Source organism: Salvelinus fontinalis, chromosome 21 (genome assembly GCF_029448725.1).
Source record: "Salvelinus fontinalis isolate EN_2023a chromosome 21, ASM2944872v1, whole genome shotgun sequence".
In the NCBI taxonomy this organism is placed as follows: Eukaryota; Metazoa; Chordata; class Actinopteri; order Salmoniformes; family Salmonidae; genus Salvelinus; species Salvelinus fontinalis.
Genome location: NC_074685.1, coordinates 40,833,479 through 40,844,776, shown reverse-complemented (window position 1 = coordinate 40,844,776; position 11,298 = coordinate 40,833,479). Strand labels below are relative to the sequence as shown.

Sequence of the window (11,298 nt, the reverse complement as noted above, 5' to 3'; positions counted from 1 at the left end):
AAAAAATTACACATTGTAATTTCAAAGTCGATTCCATGGTAACTCTTGTTGTACCCCCCCTGAAATCAAGGGTTCTTTAGAAACTATACTACAATACATTTAGAAAATGAACACTTGAACAACTGTTGAGTGGTTGATAATCATCATTGTACATCCCTTTAGAAGCATGGACTTTGATGCATATTATGATTGTTTTTATTTCATATATATATATATATATAATTGTTTTTATTTCCTGAGGGGTCTCCTGTGTGTATTTGGGCCCGAAAAGACCACTTTCTTTCAAATGCACTAGTGCAATCATTGTAGTCCTCTCCTGCATGCTTCAGGGAACCAGTATGCCTATGCAATAGAACATTATTACAAAAACGACATGGTGGCCAATTGAATGTATAATTGCAACATTACAGATTTTTTACACACTTATTTATTGAGTTTTTCCCCAAAAAAATCTGAACGAAGAGATGTCAGTGTTCTCATATGAACGTGAATATCTTATTGTTTTGTAAAGCAGGTGGACTGGGGAGACTCAGTGTTGTTCAACAGTTGAGGGAAACTGATAGGCTGATTGTGAAGAAGGTGGATTATATGGTGTTTATCGCGCATGTGATTAATTGTAATGCACAAACGAACTAAAAAACTGGACATCGTAGTATCTGCGGCTGAAAGGTTTTTGGGTTTCAAGGTCTACACTGCTCAGTGCAAAGAATACTGTCCGAAGATGCTATTTCTTTCTGTCCCCGGTGCCTGTAGGGATAGGCGTTGGCAGTTGAATCGGAATAAAGGAGTACATCGAGTTTTGTTTTTGTTCAGTTTTATTTTGTTAATTGTTTGGCCAGATATACAGCTAAAACAGTAGGTGGCGGCATGCACCAATATAATTTGTTTGCGGACCGCCATAATATCAAAGAAGAAGTCCCCGTACAGCAATACACCAATTTGTGGTCTGCCATATAACTTTCAAGAAGGAAGCTTTCTAAACAAGCAACGATAAGCCTGCTATTAATCGACAAATTGGCCCGATATGACTGCTATCAAACCATTCGAGATGGAGCGTCCAAGACACCGTCCGTTTCTGATTGGTGTTAGCGGAGGAACTGCCAGTGGCAAGGTAGGTAACTAATAACTAGTGTACCGTATCTAGCTGTATGGGTTAGTAAGAGACAGTTTATGCTTGATCCAAAAATGTGGTCGGGGGCGCCGTATTGATGGTGTGACGCAATCGCGGAGCCTCTGGAGGCACGTAGAGGCCAAATTGAGCTCTGTACCGCATCGCTTTGCGTCTCTCAAATGTTGTAATAATGCTGAAGGAGTCGTATTGCTCCGCATTGACATTATTGATGGCGGAAGGTCCTGTGTAAACACAAACTCACTTTAACTTCTTCACATCAGCTCTGCGAAGCGCAAGAATAATGAATGCCTTGACTCCTGTAGAGGCCATATCACCGTAAATGCTGCACGGCCATTGCAGATAACAAATTGACCATCAAACGCCTAGGTCGTTAGGTCGTGTCAACAACCAGTAACATTAGTCTCAAACGTTAGCTTTCGTTTCCCCGCGAACTGAGAGCAGACACGCCCCTGTACCAAGACGTGCGTCTATTTTCATTCATTTAAGGCACTTAAAGTTAGCTAGCTAACGTTAATGGTATGCAGCTAACTAGTTAGAATTATTGCGCCGTAGCTTGGTTGTCATGCAGGAATAGGATAACTCTTGATGTGACATCGCTAATGAGATGGGGTTGTCAGGATGTCTCTTGCCACCAATTCAACTAGTGTCTTGTTTTCTGTCTGAGATTATTTTGAAATGTGCCAACTACCGCTCTCTGCTCCGACCTCATCAAACTGAAAATATGCCAAATGTCAATACATTTTCTGCGTGTGACAGGTCTTTCACATGGCATATTACACACACTTCATGGAAACTACTCACAACTTGAAATACACAACCCCTTTCTATATGATAGATTTAGGTAAATTGTGCTAATCTAGGAAATAATAAACCTGTCTGTTTTTTAGTCTACCGTATGTGCCAAAATCATGGAGTTACTGGGCCAGAACAAGGTGGACCATCATCAGAGGAAAGTTGCTATCGTCAGCCAAGACAGTTTCTACAGAGTCTTGACACTTGACCAGAAGGCCAAGGCACTCAAGGGCCAGTACAACTTTGACCACCCAGGTAGGGGTGGCAGGTAGCTTAGCGGTTAAGAGTGTTAGACCGAAAGGTCGCTGGTTCGAATCCCTGAATTGCTCCTGTAAGTCGTCCTTGATAAGAGCGTCTGCTAAATGACTAAAACTTAAATGTAAAATGTACTACAGGCCTGTATGAATATTGTAATAATATAAGTATGATCATTGTAATACATAAGCTCTCCATCAGTCACTTAGATAACGTGGATTTAGTTCATCATGGTGGTTAATTAATCTTAGCTAGAATTATAAATAGCTAATGTTCTGGCCGAAAAGTGTAATTGAGTTAATAACCTTGAAATGTTTATTACAGACGCTTTTGACAACGAGTTGATGTACCAAACCCTGAAGGATATTGTGGAGGGGAGTGTGGTGGAGGTGCCAACATATGACTTTGTCACGCATTCCAGGTGAGAAGGAAACATTCCATCCAGACCCAGTGTAACAGAGTTAGAAATCCCATTCTTGAATTCAGACAGACGGGATAAAAAATGCCCACATTCCACAGAGCCCAGATAGATGACCCTTGACTGAAAAGAAAAACCAAAATAACTAGGTGTATTCATTAGTCTGATTTCATTGCATTAGTCCATTGCAAAATGTTTTAGCGTTTACTCCAAATGAAAGCGTTTACTCCAAATGGAAAACTTTGTGCAATAAAAACAATTTTAATTCAGATAGGTCTTTCCCCTTTTTGTTTAGTCTGTGTACCGTTTGGTCCCTAAAGTAAACGGTTACTGTTGCAAAAGACCAAATGTTTTGCAATGGAATCAGACTAATGAATACAGTCCTGCTACAGAGTGCCTCTGTCTGAGTTGTCAGCTGCAATCTCTTACATGTTTTCTGACACACTGCACACTAGGGCAGTTCCCGAGTAAAACAAATCATGGTCGACAGAGTCGTCTGTTCTTTCGACCAATCAATTGGTCGATATTTTAAAATATGTATTTTTCCTTAGATAGATGTTTGAATAAAGTAAACTATATGTAGGCTGTAGGCTATTTTGCACAGGGGATAAGAAATAATCAGGCAGGCCTATATTGTGACGTTTCCACCGATCAGAGGTTTACATTTTCTTTTGCCTTTCATGCTGAGTGGTTATCTCAATGGATGTTAAAACAGACTTCATTTACTTTCTGTTTGAGGCGAAGAAAAAAATACTTTGAGAAGCTCCACAGTGATGGTGAGTTAAGACAATCAGAAATAGTATCAGATCCCTAAATAGGCACATTTATAGGCCTACAATTGCGTGCAGGCCAGGTAGCCTAGGCCTACTTCTGAGTTACCAGGTGCAGGTCCTTACTCAAGATTGACAGGAGCACTCCAAACAAAAGACAATGAATAAATTGACAACTCAGAAATAAACCTAGGTTGTGCACTCTGCAAACAACGTGTCCGCTCCTACAATGACAACGCTAGGACTGTAATAATAATATAGTGAATGCATTAACAAAAAAACAGCTTTAGCAGAAACTACCAAAAACAGACATTGTAATTATAAATGATGGGAATTAACGGTAAATGTACTACTGGTGATACTGATGTGCCATCTTTGTGGTCTCCAATGGATTAGTCCACTGAGACAGGTGTGTATCAGACAGGTGTCGTGTGCCATATATTAAAAAAAAAAATGTATTTGCCACTGCTCTACAAAAAAAATATATCACCAATCAATTGCCAAGTCGACTAAATGGGGTCAGCTCCACTTTACGCACTGCCCAGACTACAGACTCAAGCTATTTGTATTTTTTTCCTCCTTTTCTAACCAATTTCAATCTTGTCTCATCGCTGCAACTCCCCAATGGGCTCCGAAACATGGCCCACCAAACCACGTTTCTTAACACCCCCCGCTTAAACCGGAAGCCAGCCGCACCAATGTGTCGGAGGAAACACCATTCACCTGACGACCGGGTCAGCCCGCAGGCGCCCGGCCCGCCACAAGGAGTCGCTAGAGCGGAACCTGGGTCTGTAGTGATGCCTCTAGCGCCACTCGGGAGCCTTCTTTGTATTTCTTAAGCTTCACTTTAGTTTTCGCTGGGGAAGAGCACCCTACTACTCTGGCTTATTTGGCTCAAGGGTGTGAACTAACCACAAACAGCCGCTCATCATCCTGATGTGTGCAGCCTCAGACATGTCATTGCATTTGCAGATGAACTAACACATGCCAATCATGCATTCAGGTGAAAGTTAGTCTGTCTATAGAATACCTCTGTGTACTATACATTTGGTGCTTAATGTGTGTGTACGTGTGTTCCAGGCTGCAGGACAGGATCACGGTGTACCCGGCTGATGTGGTTCTGTTTGAGGGCATTCTGATATTCTGCTCTCAGAAGTGAGGGACATGTTTCACATGAAGCTCTTCGTGGACACTGACTCTGATGTCAGGCTTTCCCACAGAGGTACTACTGACAAACACAACTAACTCTTAACAAGGGGATACACCAACTATGCATACACACATTTTTCTCTAGCATATTTGATGTATATACACTGAATTGTCACATTTGTCTTGGTCCTGACCTGGTTGTGGTTGTTGTCTTGGTCCTGACCTGGTTGTGGTTGTTGTCTTGGTCCTGACCTGGTTGTGGTTGTTGTCTTGGTCCTGACCTGGTTGTGGTTGTTGTCTTGGTCCTGACCTGGTTGTGGTTGTTGTCTTGGTCCTGACCTGGTTGTGGTTGTTGTCTTGGTCCTGACCTGGTTGTGGTTGTTGTCTTGGTCCTGACCTGGTTGTGGTTGTTGTCTTGGTCCTGACCTGGTTGTGGTTGTTGTCTTGGTCCTGACCTGGTTGTGGTTGTTGTCTTGGTCCTGACCTGGTTGTGGTTGTTGTCTTGGTCCTGACCTGGTTGTGATTTTGACCTGCAGTTCTGCGGCACATGAAGAGGGACAGAGACCTGGAGCAGATCCTTAACCAGTACACCACGTTCGTCAAGCCAGCCTTCGAGGAGTTCTGTTTACCTGTAAATGTCCAGCAGAGCCACACACCGATACCATAGACCGATGATAACAGATAATGGACACTTTCATTCTTTATTAATAGGGCTAATTATGGACACTTAAAATATGACACATTTAACACTGTGACTAATTTGTGACATGTATATTCTGTTCTAAATGCAGTCTTTTGAAAGCATTAGCTACCAAATTTACATTGAGTTATTTTTCCCCAGACCAACAAATATGCAGATGTAATTATTCCTAGAGGAGTTGACAACATGGGTGAGTTATAGCACTGATGAAGCCTATAGACTCTCTCCATATCCCTCTTATTAATCTTCCTCTCATTCTCAGTGGCCATCAACCTCATTGTGCAGCACATCCAGGACATCCTGAATGGGGACCTCTGTAAGTGGCAGCATGGAGGAGTGGTGAACGGGCACAGCCGTGGCTTCAAGCGGGCCTTCTCGGAGCAGGGGGACCTGGACAACGCCACCTCCAACCTTCTCCTAGGGAAGAGGGTCCTACTGGAGCCGAGCAGTCGCCCCCACTGAGGCAGCCATCTCTGTGCGTGTTTACTCTGACTGACAGTCTACTTCTATATACACTTTCCTAATATTGAGTTGCACCCCCTTTTGCTCTCAGAACAGCCTCAATTCGTTGGAGCATGGACTCTACAAGGTGTTGTAAGCAGTCCACAGGGATGCTGGCCCATGTTGACTCCAATGCTTCCTACAGTTGTGCCAAATTGGCTGGATGTCCTTTGGGTGGTGGACCATTCTTGATAAACAAGGGAAATTGTTGAGCTTGAAAAACCCAGCAGCGTTGCAGTTCTTGACACACTTAAACCAGTGAGCCCGGCACCTACTACCATACCCCGTTCAGAGGCACTTAAATATTTTGTCTTGCCCATTCACCCTCTGAATGGCACACATACACAATCTATCTCAATTGCATCAAGGCTTAAATCCTTTAACCTGTCTTCTCCACTTCATCTACACTGATTGAAGTGGATTTAACAAGTGACATCAATAATGGACCATAGTTTTTACCTGGATTCACCTGGTCAATGTCATTTAAAGAGCAGGTGTTCCTAATGTTTTGTACACTGTGTTTATAACAGAAAGTATTCATTCATACACCTTGATTTATTCCACATTTGTTGTTACAGCCTGAATTCAACATTTATTAAATTCTACACACAACACCACAAAAGGACAAAGTGAAAACATGTTTAGACATTTTTACAAGTGTATTGAAAATGAAATACAGAAATCTCATTTACATAAGTATTAATTTTCAAGTCTTGCCATAGATTTAAACAATTTAAGTCAAATATAACTAGGCTACTCAGGAACATTCAATATCATTTTGGTAAGCAACTCTAGTGAATATTTAGCCTTGTTTAAAGTTATTGTCTTGCTAAAAGGTGAATTTGTCTCCCAATATCTGTTGGAAAGCAGACTAAAACAGGTTTTCCTCTAGGATTTTGTCTGTGCTTAGCTCTATTCAGTTATTTTGTCCTAAAAAAAATCCCTAGTTGTTGCCAATGACAAGCATACCCATAACATAATTCAGCCACAATTTGCTTGAAAATATACTGAACAAAAATATAAACGTAACATGCAACAATTTTAAAGATGATGGATTTACAGTTCATATAAGGAAATCAGTCATTTGAAATAAATTCATTAGGCCCTCATCTATATGCTCAATGGGTGACAAGTCTGGTGAGTATGCAGGCCATGGAAGAACTGGGACATTTTCAGCTTCCAGGAATTATGTACAGATCCTTGCGACATAGGGCCATGCATTATCATGCTGAAACATGAGGTGATGGTGGCTGTTGAATGGCATGACAACAGGCCTTAGGATCTCATCACGGTATCTCTGTGCATTCAAATTGCCATCGATAAAATGCAATTGTGTTTGTTGTCTGTAGGTTATGCCTGCCCATTCCATAACCCCACTGCCACCATCAGGCACTCTGTTCACAACATTGACGTCAGAAAACCACTCTCTTATGGTAGAGATATGAACATTAAATTCTCTGGCAACAGCTCTGTTGGACATTCCTGCAGTCAGCATGCCAATTGCACGCTCCCTCAACTTGAGACATCTGTGGCATTGTGTTGTGACCAAACCACATTTTAGAGTGGCATTTTATTATCCCCAGCACAAGGTGCACCTGTGTAATGATCATGCTTCTTGACATGTAACACCTGTCAGGTGGATGGATTATCTTGGCAAAGGAGAAATGTTTACTAAAAGGGATTTAAACAAATTTGTACACCACATTGAGATCTTTTATTTCAGCTCATGAAACATGGGACCAACACTTTACATGTTGCGTTTGTTTTTGTTCAGTGTATGAATAGTGGTACAGAGTGATGTGCTGTGTTGGATTTACCCCAAACATGATGTTTTGTATTCAAGACAAAGTTCATTTGTTTACCGCAGTTTTACTTTAGTGCCTGACTGCAAACAGGATGCATGTTTTGGAATATTTTTATTCTGCACAGGCTTCCTTCTATTCTCCCTCTCATTTAGGTTAGTATTGTGGAGTAACTAATGTTGACCCATCCTCAGTTCTTCTTTCACAGCCATTAAACTAACTGTTTTAAAGTCACCATTGGCCCCATGGTGAAACCCGAGCGGTTTCCTTCCTCTCTGCCTACTTAGTTAGGAAGGACGCCTGTATCTTTGTGGTGACTGGGTGTATTGGTACACCATCCAAAGTGTAATTAATAACTTCACCATGCTCAAAATGATAATGTCTGCTTTTAAAATGTTTACCCATCTACCAATAGGTGCCCTCCTTTGCGAGGCATTGGAAAACATCCTTGGTCTGTGGGGTATAGAGAGGAGGTAGTCATTAAAAAAATCCTACTAGACACTTATTGCACACAATGAATCCATGCAACGTATGTGACTTAAGTACATTTTTACTCCTGAACTTATTTAGGGTTGCCATAACAACAGGGATGAATACTTGGATTGAACAGGTGACATAACTTTGACATTATGGGGTATTGTATTGTGTGTAGGCCAGTGACACAATTTTAAATTTAGGCTGTAACACAGGGGTGTCAAACTCATTCCATGGAGGGCCTAGTGTCTGCTGTTTTTTTGTTTCTCCTTTCAGTTAAGACAACCAGGTGAGGGGAGTTCCTTACTAATCAGTGATCTTATTTCATCAATTACAAGGAAGGAGCAAAAACCCGCAGACACTCAGCCCTCCGTGGAATGAGTTTGACACGTGCTTTAAGACACTCAGCCCTCCGTGGAATGAGTTGACACGTGCTTTAAGACACTCAGCCCTCCGTGGAATGAGTTTGACACGTGCTTTAAGACACTCAGCCCTCCGTGGAATGAGTTGACACGTGCTTAAGACACTCAGCCCTCCGTGGAATGAGTTTGACACGTGCTTTAAGACACTCAGCCCTCCGTGGAATGAGTTTGACATGTGCTTTAAAAAAATGTGGAAAAAGTCAAGGGGTGTGAATACTTTCTGAAGGCACTGTGTGTGTATATTAATATATGTATGTGTGTGAATATGTATATATGTATGTGTGAATATGTATATATTAATGTGTGAATATGTATATAATGTGTGAATATGTATATATTAATGTGTGAATATGTATATATTAATGTGTGAATATGTATATATTAATGTGTGAATATGTATATATTAATATGTGTTATATGGTGTGTTGGATTTGAGCGTTGATGCTTTTACAGACATTGTCTGGGAGAGATTAGCCTGCCCTTAACTCACCCCTGTCACCTGCAGACTGCAGAGCATCCAGTCAGATAGGGAAGTCTGGAGGAAAATGAGTCTGACACATTAGTAATGATTCATTAGTATATTACTGAAATAGATACCACTGAAATTGCAAGCATCAATGAAACAGAGCAATCACAGGTACACAATACAACTCTTCCACTTTTTAATTACTCTGCCTTCTATGTTTTACCCTGCGGTGGCTTGACTACCTCTGTGGCTGAAATAGGAGTGATGGTGAGATGAAGGAAGGAAAGCTGTCCTTTTAATGTTAGTTTCAAGTTAATGTCTGTTTTGATTTTAGCTTTGCACATTGTGTTTTAGCTGTTGAGCTTTCACAGCCAACAATGAATAACTAGTAATGTAGTAGACTTCATGTACTACCATGATTCACTGTCTTTGTTTCATACTGAACAAATATATAAATGCAACATGTATCAAGATGCTTGAAACATGTAGAAATCAGATTATGTATCGAATATTATAGACAAATGAAGGATTTCATACAATATGTATCACATTTTAAGCATTCTTTAGACTTTGCTTCATGAACTGTATATTTGTTGGATCATTCCTCGATGCCAAGGTAAATTCATGCCTTTATTTTGTAAAACATTTTCCAATGACCATGATATTTAAGAAATATTAAAAATATTATGTTCACTATCAGTGGCTTGTGGTTGTTATTGTCTAACCAGAATGACCAGTTGGGGCTGAATCCTAACTTGCGAGCGCAACAAGACTTCCATTGATATCAATGCATGATAATGCAAAAGTCAAAGTTAGGAGCGCCGATCTGGTTGGGATTTTGCCCATAAGGAACATATAAGCAGCATAGTCTGTCAAACCTCTTAAGATCTTGATGTATAGAAACTGAGCAGTTTTATTGCATAGTGTAATGAGGATGACAGGATTATTCCAAAGGAATCAGAATGAAGAACTACAGCACACAATGGACAGACAAACACACACACACACACACACACACACACACACACACACACACACACACACACACACACACACACACACACACACACACACACACACACTACTGGCAGTTCTCTCACTCAAACATGGCACACAATGATTGAATATGACATACATAGATCACAGCATCTTTAGTCATTCTCTTTTTGTTGTGTTGCTTTTTAGAGTGCACATTATGGCACTTGGGTAGAAGCTGAGCGCTTCTCTTAATAGCATAATAAACATCCTTTTTAAGAACAAAAGGAGCACTGTATAATACATCACAACCATACATGATTAATAATAATACACAATATCCCAAATACACTTGCTACAAGTCCAGTCCACCTCTACTAACCCTCAGATTCCCATTCCCTAGACTGCAGTCCAGAATACTGACGATTCCATGGATACAAGGAACTTTATCTTCCTTCAATGTTGGAGGGAAGTTAAGTCAGGGGAGGGGGGCAGTAGGGGCTGACCCAATGGTGGCACACACTATGTAGGGAGGAGGAGAAGGGAATAGGGTGTTGGTATCAGGGTGTAGAGGAGCTTTCACCTCCCACTTACACACTAAAATGGGAGAGGACGGGGAGCGGTATCTCCACATCCTCCTTACATGACGTCTCTTATACAAGTCTTTCTCCTCTCTCCTCCCATTGGCTAGGAGTTTCTCCCCTGCCAACATTAGTTCGGGGTGGAGAAAATCCCATGTCAATCCATAAAACCCCCATAATATCCCAGTGTAGCAGAGCAGTGCAGAGTAATTTAAAACCAGTCTTTTTCTCCATACTAGCCTACTGTATGTGCTCTGGTCCGGCCCTAGTCAGTCACTCGTCCCATGTTAGTTAGGTCCAACTGATTGTGTCCATCCATCTATCCTTTCCGTCCGTCTGTCTGTATGTCTGAATGTCCTTCCATAGTAAAGTGGAGTTAGTGTCTGTAGCACAGTGGTGGTCCCTCGGTGGGACCTGGTCCCGGGTTTGGGCACCACGCCGTGCCCCTACACCCCCTAGGTCTTCTCTTCGCGCTCTGTCCGCCTCCGGGTGATGTTTCGAGGCTTGATCTTCAGTGAGAGCTCCCACAGCGCCTCCTCGGCCAGGTGGTCGCTGAAGTCGTTGAAGAAGCACACGATGTCGTCGTTACGCTTCAGCTCATAATGCCTGGGGTGGGTCGGAAACACAGACATAACGAGTTGATCAATTAGATGCCTATGGATAAGCCATATAAATATGAACGCTGGAAATGGTCCACCTTCTGTTGTATGGGGGTTAATATGAAGGTTTTCATATAAGATTTTGGTCACTGCTTACCTCACGTGGGATGACTATTGTAGTCTTATTGATTGACATGAAATAGACCAAGGCAGGCAACTGATGGGTGCCACAAAAAAAATCTGAACTCATGAGGAGCACAGT

At 41.6% G+C, this 11,298-nt stretch overlaps 1 protein-coding gene and 1 pseudogene across 8 annotated transcripts in view; one reads left to right on the top strand and one right to left on the bottom strand.

The window, feature by feature from the left end:
* Positions 1–876: 876 nt before the first annotated feature.
* Positions 877–9,577, top strand: LOC129818891 (uridine-cytidine kinase 1-like; annotated as a pseudogene).
* The window catches only part of LOC129818884 (rap guanine nucleotide exchange factor 1-like), a 78,534-nt gene continuing 76,214 nt past the window's right edge, over positions 8,979–11,298 (bottom strand). For all 8 annotated transcript variants that reach the window (XM_055875195.1, XM_055875196.1, XM_055875200.1 and 5 more), the window contains one exon: positions 8,979–11,043. In XM_055875195.1, coding sequence (XP_055731170.1) covers positions 10,893–11,043 — 151 coding nt within the window. In that variant the 3' untranslated portion in view covers positions 8,979–10,892. The remainder of the gene's footprint in view (positions 11,044–11,298) is intronic.